At 43.6% G+C, this 18,770-nt stretch overlaps 1 protein-coding gene across 1 annotated transcript; it reads left to right on the top strand.

Annotated features, from left to right (window-relative positions):
* Positions 1–10,338: 10,338 nt before the first annotated feature.
* LOC101605020 (keratin, type I cytoskeletal 27) lies at positions 10,339–16,652 on the top strand. The gene is made up of 8 exons (XM_004655429.2): positions 10,339–10,752; positions 11,678–11,760; positions 12,271–12,427; positions 13,432–13,593; positions 13,683–13,808; positions 15,455–15,672; positions 16,334–16,383; positions 16,516–16,652. Exons 1-8 carry the CDS (start codon positions 10,339–10,341, stop codon positions 16,650–16,652), a joined length of 1,347 nt encoding a protein of 448 aa, XP_004655486.2.
* The last annotated feature ends 2,118 nt before the right edge of the window (positions 16,653–18,770 follow it).

The raw sequence follows: 18,770 nt of genomic DNA, 5'->3' as shown, positions 1-18,770 counted from the left end.
CGAAAAACCAAAAAAAAAAAAAAAAAGTCCAGGCCCAGATGGATTCACTGCTGAATTTTACCAGACTTTCAGGGAAGAACTAATGCCATTGCTTCTTAAGCTTTTCCATAAAATAGAAAAAGAAGGAATCCTACCAAACTCCTTCTATGAAGCCAGCATCACCCTGATACCAAAACCAGGCAAAGATAGAACAAAAAAAGAAAATTACAGACCAATCTCCCTCATGAACATAGATGCAAAAATTCTCCACAAAATATTGCCAAACAGAATACAAGAATATATCAGAAAGATCATTCGCCCTGACCAAGTAAGCTTTATCCCAGAGATGCAGGGATGGTTCAATATATGCAAATCAATAAATGTAATACATTATATAAATGGACTGAAGGACAAAAGTCACATGATCATCTCATTAGATGCAGACACATGCCCCACCTTGTGCATCTAGCTTTACAGGGGTAGTAGGGAATCAAACCTGGGTCCCTAGGCTTTGCAGGAAAGCACCTTAACTGCTGAGCCATCTTTCCAGTCCTCTTTAATTTTTTTTTTTGTTGTTGTGTTTTGTTTTGTTTTTCGAGGTAGGGTCTCTTTAATTTTTTTTTTCAACCATTTAAAATGTTAAAACAATGCTTAACCCGGGCTCTTCAAACACATATGGTAGGCCAGATTTAATGCCAGCTGTTCTAGAACTCAAAATCTCATAAGGTTTATGATCACTGTGGTTATAGTATGTTTTTAATTATTGTATTTATTTATTAGAGAATAAGTATGGTCAAACTACTGCAAATGAACTACAGACACATGCGCCAGTTTATGCACCTGGCTTTACATAGGTTTTGTGGAATTAAACCCAGGCCATCAGGCTTTAACTGCTGAGCCATCTCCCAGCCCTAGTTATATCTTTCTACCCTAGGAAACCAATTCTTTGTTTTCCCAGTACTTTCCTGATTCCATTGAAAAGGTCCAGTGAGGGCAGGAATTCTACCCAACAAAACAACAGTCACATAGGAGTACAAACAGTGGTGAAAAGAACAAGACATTTACAAAATTTCAGCCAAAATTATCAAATAAAGCAAATGCTAGAAATCCATAAGGAAGTAATTTCCCAAGCACACAAGACAAGTTACATAATCTGCAAGACTCATGGCAAAACAAAAATGAAAAGGTGGGTTCCCTTGTTCAAAACTTGGAGAGATGCCGGGCGTGGTGGCGCACGCCTTCAATCCCAGCACTAGGGAGGCAGAGGTAGGAGGATCACCATGAGTTCGAGGCCACCCTGAGACTACATAGTGAATTCCAGGTCAGCCTGGGCCACAGTGAGACCCTACTTTGAAGAAAAAAAAAAAAAACAACTTGGAGAAAATACATCATTAAATATATTAAATGATGATACTTTTTCTTCTTCAGTTTATTCTCACCTCATTCTGGATTCTTGAAGTTTGGGGTTTGGGGGAGCAAACCCAAAGGAGGTGTTTTTGTCTTTGTTTTCAGAATTCTTTTCTTATTTATGTATACAATGCTTGTTGTACGCGCTCCTCCCACCAGAAACGTTCTTCTTCCCCTTGTATCCCTAGTCTGTTTTCATGCTTTATTATTTATTTTTTTAGTTAGTTATTTGACCTGCTGAGTTAAATTACCTGCATCATGATGGGTGGGGTGTTATTTTCTGGAGAATGAGCACCTCGCCAGTGGCTACCCCGGTCTGGGACAGGAGTTCTCCTTTCCCAGTAGTCATCAGTTTCTAATCTACTGTGGGAGGTGTGCAGTGTCCGGGGCCCGGCCTCATCTGTGGTGAAGCACTGACAGGCTCAATCATGTGCAGGAAACCATGTCTGCGGTGAGTTTCTAAGTGTAACAGACTTGATGTATCCAGAAGACAGCATCCCACAGCCTCACTTTTCCTTCTCCAGCTCTTACATTCTTCCCACCACCTCTTCCATGAGGTTCCCTGAGCCTTGGAGGGTGTGGTAAGTGTTTAGGGCTGAGCACAAGCTAGTCACTTGTTCTTGGTATCTTTGCCACCTATGTGTCTCCATCGTCACCTCCATCCTTTGCATAAAGCAACTTCCGTGTTTGAAGCTCTGAACAACACCAACTTAAGGGAATAAACACAGATATTTAGGGGTCAGTTTGACACGTATGATTAGCATAGCCATGGTAATGGGTTGCTCCCTGGTGCCTAAACCCCCCGCCACAGATTTTTGTCCAGATTCACAGTGTCCGACATGATTTCCCTCCTGTGGAGCAGGCCTCAGACTCAATTGGAGAGCAGTTGGTTGCTCCACAGCTCCCACACCACTATTGCACCAGTGGACATCGTGGATGGGTAAGAAAAGAGTGAAAAGAAAAGCAGCCCTGGTGTTGCCCTGCCAAGATTACCATTGTCAGCATAAGTGCACAGTTAATTGAGAAATTAGAACAAATGCATATATGATAGGATTCCTTGGTCATCCATGTTTCTTGGGATATCAGTGACTTTCTTCTGCATTCTGAAGCAGGTTTTGGTTTGCGTGGAAGCCCTGGCTGCTTGAGATTGCTCCATAAGAGACATAAAATACTGAATAAGTTCTCACTTTGATTATCGTTAGACTCCTGTACATTGTGGGTCCACCCAGAACACAAGACATGTGAGCATTTCATATGGCACAGGTCACTGAAGCTGTATCAACCAGATATAGACTAACACCTTACATACTCCTCTGCTCACTTATCCTATGCTCCTAAAATTCCCTATGCAAGACACAAGTTCAAAGATACAATTACTGGGCTGGAGAGATGGCTTAGCGGTTAAGGCACTTGCCTGTGAAGCCTAAGAATACCGGTTCACTTCCCCAGTACCCACATAAGCCAGATGCACAAGGTGGTACATGTGTCTGGAGTTTGTTTACAATTTGCTGGAGGCCCTGGTGTGACCTTTCTCTCCCTCCCTCCCTCCCTCTCTCTCTCTCTCTCTCTCTCTCTCTCTCTCTCTCTCTCTCTCTCTCTCTGCCTGCCCTCTTCCTCTCAAATAAATAGTAAATAAGTAAGTATAAAAGGTACAGTTACTAAGAATTTCAATTTGGCAATATTAAACCAAGTGTGGACTCTTCTAACAAGTCCTTGTGCTTGAAGCCCATGAGCAAACATTGCAGGTATGCTAAGAACACATTGAATTTTTAAAATATTTTATTTATTTGCACCCAAAGAGAAAAGAGAAAGAGAGAATGAACATACCAGGGCCTGGAGCCATTGCAAGTGAACTCCAGATGCATGTTCCACTTTCTGCATCTGGCTTTTAGGTATTGGGGAATCAAACTTGGATCATTAGGTTCCATAGGCAAGTGCCTTAACCACTAAGCCGTGTCTCCAGCTCCAACATTGATTTAAAGAAATAAAAAATATTATGTTCATAGTGAGAAGTCTTATGAAGCAAAGCTCTTCATAGCATAGGAATTAGTAGCTACACAGTGCACTTTGTGGTGAGGGTGTATGGGTATGATTGATGAAAGATTTCAAATGAAAACAAAACACTCTAACTCAACACTTTGCGCCACAGAAATAAACCAAAATCCCCCAAGCATCTATTCAGAAAAAAAAAATGTGCATGTAAAATTAAACATGGGTAAATTTCCTTTAACTTTTGTTGAGTTCACAAAATGGAAGGAAACATTTGTCAAGCTCAGATGTTGGTGTCTTAAATCTCTCTTTCCTTCCTAGGATCTGACTATGACCTTGAATTCAGGGACATTCCTCAGCTCAGCAGAAGCTGGAGGACCTTAGATCTGCAGGGGGTCTGCTCATAATCAAGTGATTTTTCCTGGGCCCTTGCTTTTGCTGTGGTAGGTTTCTGTATGTGAAGGTCTTTTTGAGGAATCAGTATTTATCTAGAGAAGAAGAAACTCAGCCACTGTGCCTAGACAAATAGTTGGGATTTTCTTGTTTGTTTGATGGGTTGATTGATTTTTTTTTTCAAGGTAGGGTCTCACTCTAGCCCAGGGTGACCTAGAATTCACTATGTACTCTGCGTGGCCTTGAACTCACATTGATCCTCCTAACTCTGCCTCTGGGATTAAAAGCATGGACCACTGTGCCTGGCTTGATTGATTGATTGACTGATTGATTGATTGATTTTTGAGACAAGGTCTCACTGTGTAGCTCAAGCTGGCTTTGAACTCATGACAATCCTCCTGGGCCTTACTGGTCATCCAGTCTCACCAAAAACAGCAGCTCTAAGTTTAATGAGAGACTCTGTCTCAGAAATTAAACAATGCTGGAATTACAGACTTGCACCACCAAACCCAACTTAGGGCAGTTAATAGTTACATAGGAAACCATAAACTGTTATTTCCTTCTTTTAACAAATATCCAAGATTTGTGGGAGTGCTTGTCAAGGAAGTAAATTACTACTTTCCTCCTGTAAATAGCTTCCTTGGGATATTATATTATATGCTACTTAAAATGCCACTGAATTGTATCTGGTTGTGATTTAAGACTATATATTTCCAGAATTTGATTTTCTCTGGGCTCTGGTTTTCCTTAAACTTCTCATTTCCTATATCATACTTGGTTTAATAGATCATTTTCCTTTTGCTTATAATGCTTTCTTACATTCTGTTACCTCATTTCTAAGTTATTTTTTAATTCCCTTCTTCTCCTTCTCCATGTCTTCCTCCTCCTCCTCCTCTTCCTTCTTCTATCACTTTAAATACATTTCAGGTCACTTTGAATTGGCAGATTATATCTTAATTTGTTGTGTATGTAGTGTGTATGATGTGGTACATGCGTTCCTAGTGTATGTACATGTGTGTGCCTCATGCTCATGCATGTTGAGGCCAGAGAAGAACATGTGGTGCCCTTCTCTCTCATTCTTCTGTATAAGAGTCTCTCATTGAACCTGGAGCTACTGTTTTTGGTCATAATGGCTGACCAGTGAGCCCCAGTGATTCTCCTGTCTCTGCTCCCCACCCCTGGGGTTACAGAAGTGTACAGCCATGCCCAGATTTTTACATGGGTGTTGGAATTGAACACAGACCCTCTCAGGCCTACATTCTTGCACAACAAAAGCTCTTACTGCCTGAGCCATCTCCCAGCCCCTGTACGCATGTTTTTCTAGCATGCTTTCATTACAGGTAGTCTCTGGGTATTTCCAGATTCTTGGAATCTTAATTAAAAATTTGGAGAAAGGCACACATAAGTAGTTATACAGAAAGACACTGTATTAATAATAAAGCCAAATGGCTCTCTGACTTCTCAGAGTACTCTCTTACTTAATTATTTTTGTTCATGTTTATTTATTTATTTGAGAGTGACAGACAGAGAAAGAGAGAGAGAGAATGGGTGCACCAGGGCCTCCAGCCACTGCAAACGAACTCCAGATGTGTACACCCCCCCTTGTGCATCTGGCTAACGTGGGTCCTAGGGAATCAAACCTCGAACCAGGGTCCTTAGGCTTCACAGGCAAGCGCTTAACTGCTAAACCATCTCGCCAGCCCTACTCTCTTACTTAAACATGGTATTCAAAACTATGGTAACTTTACTATTACAAACACACACACACAAATCAAGGGACTAGAATAGAGAACTCAGAAATAAACCCATACTCCTCCAGTGTCTTGATGTTCAACAAAGAGGCCAATGACATACATGGGGAAAAAGACATCTTCAACCAACAGTGCTAGAAAAGCTAGATACACACAAACAGAAGAGTGAAACTAGAGGCCATCTTCCCCCCATGAAAGAATTGATTGAAAATGGGGCAAAGACCTTGATGCAAGACCTGAAGCTTTGAAACTGGCAAAAAGAAAATGGGGAAAACACATTAAGATGGGCATAGGCAAGAACTTTCTGAAAAAAGCTCCCATCATTTAAGAAATCATTGCAAGATTTGACAAACAGAATTACACAAAATTAAAAAGGTTTTGCATGATGGAAGCAATCATAAGAGCGAAGAGACAACCTGGAGAACTGAAGAGAATCCCTCCCAGTTATACATCTGATAGGGAGATGAATATATAAAATCTACTAAGAAGTCGAAAATACCAAACATCAAATCATCCAACCAATAAACAGACAAATGAATTGAACAGGCAATTCTCAAAGCAAGACTTTTCTTCTTGAACTTTCTCTATCTCTATTCCCAAAGTGTTTGTGTTCTGTAGTTTGTTTCTTTGAGCCTGTCTGTCATGTTGGATTATTGTCAGCATATGGCAACCTTTGAAATTCTGCTCGTTTTCAAGATTGATGCTACATATTTGTGAAAATTCTATATCTGGAGATCTTTTTTCTAAGATCCTACAGCTTTCCCAGAGAAGGGTCTAGCAATCCCAGTTGGTCATGTCGTTTCCATGACTGTGCAAAATGAAACATATGATTGCCTGTCAAAATCAGAAGAAAGGGCTGGAGAGATGGCTTAGCGGTTAAGCGCTTGCCTGTGAAGCCTAAGGACCCCGGTTCGAGGCTCGGTTCCCCAGGTCCCACGTTAGCTAGATGCACAAGGGGGCGCACACGTCTGGAGTTCGTTTGCAGAGGCTGGAAGCCCTGGCGCGCCCATTCTCTCTCTCTTCCTCTATCTGTCTTTCTCTCTGTGTCTGTCGCTCTCAAGTAAATAAATAAATAAAAATTAAAAAAAAAAATCAGAAGAAAAAAATCAACCAGAAATACTAACACACAAATCTTTTTATTTTGAAAACATCAATTACTTACAATATGTGATAGGGGAATAGAGATACACATATAGCAACAGAAACAAACTGTGAAAAATAATATTTTCATGTCATAAGTTTATGTATTACAATAAGTTGTAATACTTTAAAAACATCTCTCTTCTAAAACTTTTTTATTTATGTATTTACTTGAGAGCTACAGAGAGGAAGAGGCAAATAGAGAGAATGGGCACATGTCAGGGCCTCCAACCACTGCAAAGGGACTCCAGATGCATGTGCTGCCTTGTGCATCTGGCTTTATGTGGGTACTGGGGAATCAAACCCAGGTTTTATAGGCAAGGTCCTTAACTGCTGAGCCACTTCTCCCCTAATATTTCTTTTTATTTTGTTATTTATTAGTGTGTTCGTGTGTGTGTGTGTGTGTGTGTGTTAGTATGTGTGAGTGTGGGCACACGTTATGATATGTGTGAGGTCAGAGGACAAGGTCAGGTCCTATCCACCTCAGTGGGTTCTTGATCTGCTGCTCTTTGCGGGGCTTGTCTTGAGCTTCCAGGTAATTCTCCTTTCTTTGCCTCTCATCTCCTTCCCCATGTCAGCATAACGGGGTTAAAGACACCAGCTAAAGCTTCTGACTTTTTACAAGGGGCTTGAGGGTCAAGCTCAGGCACCCCAGCTTGAGCAGTGAGCACTCCATCCACTAAACCCTTGAATAACAGTCATCTTTTTAAAAAAATAATTTTATTTATTTATTTGCAAGCAGAACAAATGGGTAATCTAGTGCCTAGTGTTATTGCAAACAAACCCAAGACACATGTGACACTTTGTGCATCTGGCTTTATGTGAGGATTCTGGGGAATCAAACTCAAGCCACCAGGCCTTGCAAGCAAGCACCTTTAACCACTGAGTCATCTCTCCAGCCCAGAATTTATTTTTAGGGTTTTTTTTTTTACTTGCTTTTCTGAAAAATCATCTATTATGTTATAAAAATGTATATTCTTCCTTTGAGAAGCTAAGAAAAAAAATGTATATGTGACCTGAAATGATTTTTATAATGTTTTTAATTTTAAGAAGAACAGGATGGGCTGGAGAGATGGCTTAGTGGTTAAGCACTTGCCTATGAAGCCTAAGGACCCCGGTTCAAGGCTCGGTTCCCCAGGTCCCACGTTAGCCAGATGCACAAGGGGGCGCACGTGTCTGGAGTTCGTTTGCAGTAGCTGGAAGCCCTGGCGCACCCATTCTCTCTCTCTCCCTCCATCTGTCTTTCTCTCTATGTCTGTCGCTCTCAAATAAATAAATAAAAAATGAACAAAAAAATTAAAAAAAAAAGAAGAACAGGTGTTGGGCTGAGGAGATGGATCAGCAGTTTAAAGGTGCTTGCAAAGCCTGTCACTCCTGGTTCCTCAATACCCACATAAAGCCAGATACAGAAATAGATGCTGGCATGCCCATTTCTGTTCTCTCTCCCATTGGTAAATAAAAATATTTTAGGGCTGGTGAGATTGATTAGTGGTCAAGGCACTTGCCTGCAATGCCAAAGGACCTTGGCTCAATTCCTCAGGTCCCCTGTAAACCAGATGCACAAGGTGACACATGCTTCTGTAATTCAGTTGCAGTGGTTGGAGGCCCTGACATGCCCATTCTCTCTCTCCTTCTCTCCCTCTCTCCCTCTCTCTCTCCTCCTGTGTCTCTCTCTCAAATAAATAAATAAAAATATTTTTAAAAATATATTTTAGCAAGGCGTGGTGGCACACGCCTTTAATCCCAGCACTTGGGAGGCAGAGGTAGTAGGATCACCGAGAGTTTGAGGCCACCCTGAGACTCCATAGTGAATTCCAGGTCAGCCTGGGCCACAGTGAGACCCTGCCTCAAAAAAAAACAAAACAAAAATAACATGTATTTTTTTAAAAAAAGATAGAGAATGAATAAGCTGTGATTAGAAAAGGGGCACAACCCAGAGACACAGAAAAATTCCCAGAGAGCAACTGAAACTCAGTCTAGCTGAGGTGATCAGTACCTAGTGTCACCAAGAGGGTATGTAGAGGAGAATCAACATAAGGAAGTAACTACTGAGCAGGCTGGTGGCCCATACCTAGAACCCAAGCACTCCAAAGGCTGAGAGAAGATCCCAAGTTCAAGGTCAGACTGGGCTACATTGGCAAGACCCTGTAAAAAGAAAGAAGGGAAGAGGGGAAAGGGAGGAAAGGGGAAGGAACTGAGGAAGAAGGGAAAGGAAGGGAAGGGAAGGGAAGGGAAGGGAAGGGAAGGGGAAGGGAAGGGGAAGGGGAAGGGAAGGGAAGAGGGGAAAGGGAGGAAAGGGGAAGGAACTGAGGAAGAAGGGAAAGGAAGGGAAGGGAAGGGAAGGGAAGGGAAGGGAAGGGAAGGGGAGGGGAGGGGAGGGGAAGGGGAAGGGGAAAGGGAAGGGGAAGGGGAAGGGGAAGGGGAAGGGGAAGGGGAAGGGGAAGGGGAAGGGGAAGGGGAAGGGGAAGGGAAGGGAAGGGAAGGGAAGGGAAGGGAAGGGAAGGGAAGGGAAGGGAAGGGAAGGGAAGGGAAGGGAAGGGAAGAAGGCAAAGAGAGGTCTAGTGATCAGCTACCTTAAGCTCTTTACATTTACCTCTAAAGTCAAGTAAACCCACGAAGGAGTAGGTGAAAAGCAGAGGAAGTGAGTGCAGAAACATATTCTAATAAAAGAGAAGTATCTAGAAATGGGAGAAACCTAGAGATAGAAAGGGAACAGAGATGCCATCAGCCTGGTCCTTCATGTCCAGCTGAAGAAACTGAGGACCAGAGAGGTGAACCCATTCCCTTATGCAACCTGTTTAACTGAAAACCTTAAGACAAAAATCACCACACATATCATGGTGATTCAAGAAATATAAAGATTAGGGCTGGAGAGATGGCTTAGCGGTTAAGCGCTCGCCTGTGAAGCCTAAGGACCCCGGTTCGAGGCTCGGTTCCCCAGGTCCCACGTTAGCCAGATGCACAAGGGGGCGCACGCATCTGGAGTTCATTTGCAGAGGCTGGAAGCCCTGGCGCGCCCATTCTCTCTCTCTCCCTCTATCTGTCTTTCTCTCTGTGTCTGTCGCTCTCAAATAAATGAATAAATAAATAAATTTTTAAAAAAAAGAAATATAAAGATTAAGGAAGACTTTCTGTTTCAAGAGAAGATCCCATTTATGTCCTTAATCTTCACTTAAAACCTGGCCCTCTTCCTCCAGTATTCAGGGCCCACAGTCTTGAAATTATTTTCAGCACATCTAACAGAAAACAGTAACTAAGATGTTTCACTTGATGGAGAAATGCAGTGTTGTTGGGCAAGGAAAAGAGGAATTTATCTATCCCATGTTTTATTCTTTATAGGAATTTTATACTCCTAAAGCCTGGAAGACAGGAAGGGTTACTCACACTGAATTGAAAGGCATCCCTGTAATAAGCTTGATAATACCCCACCCTGCTCCATTCCAGAGATAACAAATCACCCCAAGGTAACTATCCACCCGCAGGGATGGACACAGCAGGATGAAGACATTCATTAGGGGGAAAAAAATCATCCACTTACGGATAATTCATAATGAGCTGGCACACACCATTTTGCTATGAGAAGCAAAGTTCACCAAGAAACACCCTAATAATGTGTATATAAAGCGAAGTACACTGGACGGGACAGTCGCCATCAGAGCATCACTCCAATCTGGACATCATGTCTGTTCGCTTCTCCTCGTCATCCAGGAGGCTGGGCTCCATGCGGCTTCCCAGCGGAGGAGCAGGCTTCGGGGCTGGAGGCTCATGCGGGGTGCCGGGCATTGGAAGTGGCTTCTCATGTGCCTTTGGGGGAAGCGCATCAGCAGGGGCCTATGGTGGAGGGAGCACTTCCTGCGTCGCCTTCACTGGCAATGAGAACGGCCTCCTGTCTGGCAATGAGAAGGTGACCATGCAGAACCTCAACGACCGCCTGGCCTCCTACTTGGAGAACGTGCAGGCTCTAGAAGAGGCCAACGCCGACCTGGAGCAGAAGATCAAGGGCTGGTATGAAAAGTTTGGACCTGGCTCCTGCCGTGGCCTGGATCATGATTACAGTAGATATTTCCCCATCATTGATGATCTTAGGAACCAGGTAAGACACGGAATGTCATGGGGTGTATAGATATGCAGAGCTGTCTGTCAGCCGCCACCCCAGAGCTTTGAGCTCAGCTTCTCAATTTTAGTAGTTTATGAGTAATATTCAAAGCAGTTTCTATTAAAATTCTAATCCCTGGGCTTGAGGGATGGCTTCACAGTTAAGATGCTTACCTGGAAAGTCAAAGGATCCAGGTTCAATTCCCCAGTACCCATGTAAAGCCAGATGCACAAGGTGGCGCATGAGTCTGGAGTTCACTTGCTATGGTTAGAGGCCCTGACACACCCATTCTCTATATATCTGCTTCTCTCCCTCCCTCCTTCTCTCTCTCTCTCTCTCTCAAATAAGTAAATAAAAATAAAATTTTTTAAAATTATAATCTTTAATCATGGTCCATGCTATGAGGCATGTGTGTAAGATTTTAGTATTATTAAGTTTCAAAACTTACCTAGGGCTGGAGAGATGGCTTAGTAGTTAAGGCATTTGCCTGCAAAGCCAAAGGATCCCAGTTCAATTCCCCAGAACCCACGTAAACCAGATGTACAAGGCGGCGCACGCGTCTGGAGTTCATTTGCAGTGGCTGGAGGCCTGGCATGCCCAATATCTCTCTCTCTCTCTCTCTCTCTCCCTCCCGCCCTCTCCCTCTTTCTCTCTCTCAAATAAATAACTTAAAAATATTTTTAAAAATTTTAAAAAACTGACCTAATGTCTCCAATTATACTTTGATAAGTTTAAAAGAAGAGCTTCTGACCGGATGGAGTCAGCACTGAAAGAGGCTCTAACTCCATCTCCCATAATTTCAAAACGATCATCAATAGCTCCGGGTGCTAGAAGCATTACAATGGTTTCACAGGTCACTCTATTTCAAAGGATTTGAATTTTTAACGATTTCCTCACTCTTGACTAACTCTCCACTTATCAGATAATTTCTGCAACTGCAAGTAACGCCAACATTGTCCTGCAAAATGACAACGCAAGACTAACAGCTGATGACTTCAGGATGAAGTAAGTACAGCAGATTCAAAAGATCAGTATCTAAGCATCTCCCTCTTACTGAGACTTGGGGCTGCTCTGTTCTTTATTTTTATTCATTCATTTATTCATTTTGAAGTTAAATGCATATCAAGATGACTAAAGCCAAACAAAGTGACACGTGTATATGCACTGGAAGAGACCCTAGCATGTGCACACACACACACACACACACACACACATGTGAACAAATAAAATTCTAACCCCCCCCAAAAAAGATGACTAACGTAATAACTTATTTTACTTGTAAAATTTGGAGTTAACATAAATGAGTGTCAAGGACAGAGGGAAGCGGATTTTGAATATTCCTATGATCTTGCTCCATAGATGGGTCTCTATTGCATTGTGGGCAATGTAACTAAAGGTTAGTGTGTTACTTTGACATTTGTACCTCAGAGCTTCGCCTGAGTTCTATGTGGATGTAACAGGCACTGTGGCAAATGTCTGATGACCAAAGATGGGTTTTTCAAACACACCTCTAAGGTTTGAAAATGAGCTGGCGCTTCACCAGAGCGTCGAAGCGGACATCAACGGCTTGCGAAGAGTCCTGGACGAGCTGACCTTGTGCCGGACAGACCTCGAGGTCCAGCTGGAAACGCTCACAGAGGAGCTGGTCTACCTCAAGAAGAACCATGAGGAGGTGAGTGTGCTCCACTACTCAGGCTTGCGAAATGCACCTCCCTCCCAAGGCTAACAGTTCATTTTAGATGACAAACACCATTCTTCAATGAGCATCAAGAGGAAGGTTAGTGATCTGTCTTAAAGGTTTCTGTCACTCCTTCTTGAAAGAAACAAACCACCAGCCCAGCATGATGGCTTATATGTGTAGGGCCAGCAACTGGGTGGGAGGGGCGGCTGAGCTGAGAGAAACGCTGAGAGGATGATACATGGTGAGTCCCAGGCTTACCTGGGCTATAGACCAAGACCCTATTTCAAAACAGAATAGAAAAAAAAAAAAAAGAAGAAGAAGAAGGAAAGAAAGAAACAGAAATAAACTCCCCTAAAATCTTCTAGCTATATATCCCTCTGGTTCCCTTTAAAATAGTCAGATCCAGGCTGGAGAGATGGCTTAGCAGTTAAGGCACATGCCTATGAAGCCTAAGAACCCAGCTTTGATTCCCCAGGTCCCACGCAAGCCAGATGCACATGGTGGCACATGCATCTGGAGGTCATTTGCAGTGACTGGAAGCCCTGGTGTGCCCCCCCCCATTCTCTCTCTCCCCCTCTTTCTGTCTCTAATAAATAAATAAATAAAAATAATTTTTAAAAATAGATCCAACCCCCACCACCACCAAAAAGTCCAGCATGGTGACACACACCTTCAATCCCAGCACTTGGGAGGCAGTGGTAGAAGGATCGCCATGAGTTCAAGGCTACCCTGAGACTACATAGTGGATTCCAGGTCAGCCTGGGCTAGCATGAGACCCTACCTTGAAAAACAAACAAACAAAAAAAAATTGATCCAGATATGATAGCTCACATTTGCAGCCGGAGCACTCAGGAGTCTGAGCAAGGAAGATCACTGTAAGTTTAAGGCAAGTCTGGTCTGCGTAGTGAGTTCAGGACAACCTGGCCTATAGAATGAAACTGTCTTAGAACAACAACACACTCAGACCCTAACATGGCTAAGCAAATCTCTTCCAGGAAATGAAGGCTCTGCAGTGCGCGGCCGGCGGCAACGTGAACGTGGAGATGAACGCGGCCCCCGGGGTGGACCTCACGGTCCTGCTGAACAACATGCGGGCCGAGTACGAGGCCCTGGCCGAGCAGAACCGCAGGGACGCCGAGGCCTGGTTCAATGAAAAGGTAGCCCAGGCTCGGGAGCCCTGGCCTGGCTCCGGGCGTGGACGCTGCGGGCCATGCCCTGACTCCAGCCGCTGACTTTGCCTCCGCAGAGCGCTTCCCTGCAGCAGCAGATTTCCGACGACGCCGGAGCCACCATCTCAGCCAAGAACGAACTCACTGAGATGAAACGCACTCTGCAGACCCTAGAGATTGAGCTTCAGTCCCTCTTAGCGATGGTAAGTACAACAGAAAAAGCAGTCAGCTTTAGGAACTGAAAAAAAAAAAAAAAAATTTCTTCCACATAGTGTTCCTTGTTTTGGATTTTATCCATTAACTACTATCTCGGCATGAGTAGCATTTGCGTGTACTTCTCTTTGTTTGAAAATGCCCAGTTGTTAATCATAATGAAGCCATGGAAATAAGAAATTATTTTGAAACACTCTAAAAGGAAAATAATTTTTTCCTTGGATCTTATATCCCAAGTCAAAAGATCAAAAGACTACCATCTACGGAGAGCAAAAATGTTTGTCGCCTTGCCTAACTTCCTCCTCTAGCCTTCCTTTGGGTCAGTTAATTAAGACCACTTAAGTTCCTTTTAAGTAGCATAAAGATGACGCAAGCTACAGGCAGGAGGGTTGACTGTAAAGAGGATCATGCCTAATGATAATAATAAGCTCTTCCATTGAAGGTCTGCCCCATGGTTTCACCCACATGCTAGCCCACAATCACCCCGAGGCACAGGCAGTCAGACTTTAAAATCGCACCATTATCTCCGAAAGCAGTATCTGAAATGCACGACTCCCAGGGTCACACAGTTGGACACAATGGGACCAGAATCTCTCTCCAAATTTTTCAAACCCCGAGCCTGTACTTGCCCCACTGTGGCTAGGGGACCGCCAGTCCTCACCCACAAAAGAGTGGGTGTTGTCTACGAGTGTATATATGGAAATACTCGGCAGAGCAGAAGGAATGGTGTGCTCATCTTCCTCCCGTGTGAAATGGCAGCAGACGGTCCCTGTGCTGTTCCGTATGAACTCACTTGGCTCCACCTCCAAGGAGTGAAAGGGAGATGACTCGGGGTAAGAGTTCTTGTCATGAGGGCCTGACTTGCCCCTAGTTCAATTCCCCAGCACCCACATAAAAAGCTGGGCATGCCCACACACATCTGTGGCCTCAGTCGGTGGGGATCAGAGACCAGCAGCTCTGGGCTCGGTGGGAAGTCTGTCTCAAGGAAGCATGCAGGTGAGTGACAGAGGAAGACGCCCGACGTTCTCTGACCTCCACACGATGTGTGCATCTGCACACACACACACACACACACACACACACACACGCACACAGAGACAGCTAGATTGATAGAAAGAGAGAGAATGTGTAATGCTTTCTTTGGGTTCACTCTACTATTACATTTTGCATTTATGTAACAGATTCACAGAAGAGCTACAGTCAGCGTGAGACATAGCCTGCAAATGACCCAACACGAGGCAGTAAAATGTAGGGGACCTTGTATTATATGAGAAAACTACAAATTGAGCAAGACCCCCACTAGTACAGGATATCTTGGTGTGTGAGGTAGGGATCTGTAGACTATGTCCTAGAGTGAAACAGTTTAGCCTTTCTGAACGCTCCTGGGCTTGTGAGGACCATTCACCGCCATCTGTCTCACTAGACTAAAGGATACTATGGCGTCCGCAATGAAAACGGAACAAATGGACTCCTTGCTATGGCTGTGGTTGTTGGCATCGTGTGAGGACAGCTCACTGGGGTGGATGTGGTTGTTGGTGTTGTGCTAGGACAGTGCACTGATTATCTCTTCAGTGATGTGGCTTATCCTGAAACAGTACCGTGAGGTTCTCAACAAAACTGTCTTCCCAAACCTCAGAAACACTCCCTGGAGTGCTCCCTGACGGAGACGGAGGGCAACTACTGCTCACAGCTGGCGCAGATCCAGGCTCAGATCGGAGCGCTGGAGGAGCAGCTGCACCAGGTCAGGACGGAGACCGAGGGCCAGAAGCTGGAGCATGAGCAGCTGCTGGACATCAAGGTGCACCTGGAGAAGGAAATCGAGACCTACTGCCGCCTCATCGACGGAGATGAGGGGTAGGTACTATCTCCTCTGAGAATATTTAAGGTTTTTAAAAATCATCTGAGCCGGGCGTGGTGGCACACGCCTTTAATCCCAGCACTCGGGAGGCAGAGAGGTAGGAGGATTGCCATGAGTTGAAAGCCACCCTGAGACGACATAGTGAATTCTAGGTCATCCTGGACTAGAGTGAAACTGCCTTGAAAAGAAAAAAAAAAAAATCATTTGAGAGCTAGGAAAATAGCTCAGTAAGTAAATATCTTGCCTTGCAAGCATGAGGACCTGAGTTCAATCCCAACCACCCTGTTCTAGGGGTGGTGATAAAAGCCTGTAATCCCAGCACTGGGAAAGTGGAGACGGGGCGGGGGGTCCCTTGGGCTTACTTGGAAAGCAGTCTATCCTTACTGGCAAGTTCCAGGGCAATGAGTAACCTTTTGTCAAAATGGAGGATAAACCTGAAAGGAATGAACCCTGGGGTTGTCCTCCAGCCTCCACATGGACACATATGCATTAAAAATATTTGAAATCAATAGAAAATATCTATGATCGAAATCATGTGTGGATAAAATCCCTCCTAATATTACTTCAGCATTCAGTGGACTCCTACTTTAACTCAATGCTTTTCAGTCTCCTTGGCAAAACACACTAATATAATTAACGCAAAATCTATGTTTACAGTTCCTGTGTTAAATCGAAAGGCCACGGAGGTCCAGGAAGTCAAATAAAAGGTAAATAAAAGCTATCTGAAGCATTCAATGTGGTTTGTTTCTTTTCCTTCTTTATGCATATGTTTAAAATGATGAGTTATTTTTCATTTGTGAATTTAGCAAAATGTTAACAGTTCACGGTTGTCATTATAGATTCTCCTAAGACTGCCATCGTTAAAACTGTGCTTGAAGAAATCGATCCTCGTGGCAAAGTGCTCTCCTCCAGAGTTCACACCATGGAAGAGAAATCCGCCAAAGTCAGCAAGAATGAACAGAGGGTGCCCTCCTAAACCTCACCCCCCTAAAAGAAGGCCCCTAAATCAAACTATCAAATCAAAATGATTTTTTTTTTTCTAAATAGAGGCCCTCTCATTTTTCTGCTTGTCTTTCAAAGATGAAGACCAGCTCTCTTTAGGCTAGGAACATTTCTTGGGCTTTCTCTTTGGTGATGCATCAATAAAATTCCTTCCTGTTGCAAGATACTTTCTCTGGTCCTGGTTCTGGTCCATCACTGCCTTTTAAATAGAGCTTCCAGTGGGAGTTACATTGTTATTTTAATTTCTTCTGTTGGACTTAGTGCTCTTCACAAATTAAGAATAGCCTCAACACATAACCAGTTGTAGTCTTTTTCATATTTCTATAAAATGTTGTCTTTAGTCCTTCTATACTTACTGAGTACTCACGTGCTGAGTTCCAGGTAAGAAAAAGAAAATAGTTCACCAAGCCCAGGGAAGTAATAAGGAATTAAAAAGCCAGAAACAGGTTGGGGATATAGTTCAAGAGGTAGAGCACTTGCCTGTTATACAAAAGTCCTGGGTTCAGTCCCCAACATCACTTATAACTGGGTATAGTGGTAAACAAATATAATCCCCCAAATTCAGAAGGTAGAAGAAGGAGGATCAGATGTTCAAGGTCATCATCAGCTACACAGCAAGTTTGAGGTCAGACTTGGCTACATGACTCTGTCTCAAAAAAGTAGAAGCAGGGCTGGTGAGGTGGATCAGTGAGTAAGAGCACTTGCCATGTACGAGTGTGAAGACCTAAGTTTGGATTCCCAGAAAGCACATGAAACCAGAAGCAGAAGTGCATACTTCTGTAATCCCAGCACTCCCACGAAAAGGTGGGAGGAGGACACAGGGAAACCTCTAGAAGCTCACGGGCCAGCTAGCCTGGCATACATGGTGGAAAACAAGAGCCCATGCCTCAAACAGGGAGGAAGGCAGGGATTGACATCGAGGTTGTTCTCCTACCTCCACATGCATTTTGTGGCAAGTACACGCCTGGACAAACACACCCACACACACACAGTGGCTTAGCAGTTAAGGCGTCTGCCTGGGAAGGATAAGGACCCTTGTTCGATTCCCCAGGGCCCACGTAAGCCAGATGCACAAGGGGACACACGCATCTGGAGTTCATTTGCAGTGGCTGGAGGCCCTGGTCTGCCCATCCTCTCTTTCTGTCTGCCTCTTCCTCTCTCTCAAATAAATAAATAAAATATATTTTTAAAAATTTAAAAAAATAAGTAAAAAAAATTTTAAGCGTCAGAAACATCCCAAACATAAAGGGAAGATTATATATGGTTATTTTTAAAGCAGAATGGGAAAGAGAGGGTTGTGAGGATTGGGTGAGGGTGAAGAATTCCAGTGGGTGTCTAAGTCTCAGTCACTCTGCCATGAGGTGTGGGGATTCACAAGTACTCTGTTCCGCTTTTGACATCCAAGGCTGCAGAGCAATATGCTTCTCAAGTTGAATGTAATTTTAGGTGAAATAATACTTACTGTTCATCAGCAATGTATCTATTTCTCTAACCTGTGGTTTAAGGTTTCACAGGGGGCCGGAGAGGGTATAAACAGGGCAGAAAACTTTCCAAAGGCTCATGTAAGAGTGAGAATTGATTTTGGCTCCCTCATAGGAACCCACACCAGAAACAACCTGCTTTTTCTGGGGAACCAGTACCTCTGACAAAACTCTAAAGAACAGATGTTTTCAAGCTACCTTCCCTCCACTCTTTCCCACTAGTATTTACAAATATCCACTGAAGCTAAAAGAAACACATTTCTCACTTAACTTCTTCTTAACTGGTCCTCACCTCCTATACCTTTATGTCAAAATCAGGAAAAAAAAAATATTCTGGCTACATAGACCATAGTCAAAATTACTTAGTCACTTTGGAAGACAGTTTAATGGGCCCTTGACAAAACTAAACACTCTGGTCACATGATCCAACAACCACTGGATCCTTACTCCTTTATCCGAAGGAGTTGGATCCACACAAAAATTTGATCTGTGATTGTTTATTATTTATTTGAGGGGAGCAGATAGGCAGATAGAGAGAGAGAGAGAATGGGTGCACCAGGGCTACTAGCCAGTGCAAACTAATTCCAGATGCATGTGCCATCTTGTGCATC

The sequence above is a fragment of the Jaculus jaculus genome, chromosome 9, assembly GCF_020740685.1.
Source record: "Jaculus jaculus isolate mJacJac1 chromosome 9, mJacJac1.mat.Y.cur, whole genome shotgun sequence".
NCBI lineage: Eukaryota > Metazoa > Chordata > Mammalia > Rodentia > Dipodidae > Jaculus > Jaculus jaculus.
This window is presented reverse-complemented; position numbering and strand designations above follow the sequence as displayed.

What these genes read in the sequence shown, in the direction of transcription:
- LOC101605020 (XM_004655429.2), top strand. Translation starts at nt 10,339, where the DNA reads ATGTCTGTTCGCTTCTCCTCGTCATCCAGGAGGCTGGGCTCCATGCGG. An exon ending in TTCAGTCCCTCTTAGCGATG is followed by an intron (nt 13,809 to 15,454) that starts GTAAGTACAACA and finishes CCCAAACCTCAG; the next exon opens with AAACACTCCCTGGAGTGCTC. An exon ending in CTCATCGACGGAGATGAGGG is followed by an intron (nt 15,673 to 16,333) that starts GTAGGTACTATC and finishes CTATGTTTACAG; the next exon opens with TTCCTGTGTTAAATCGAAAG.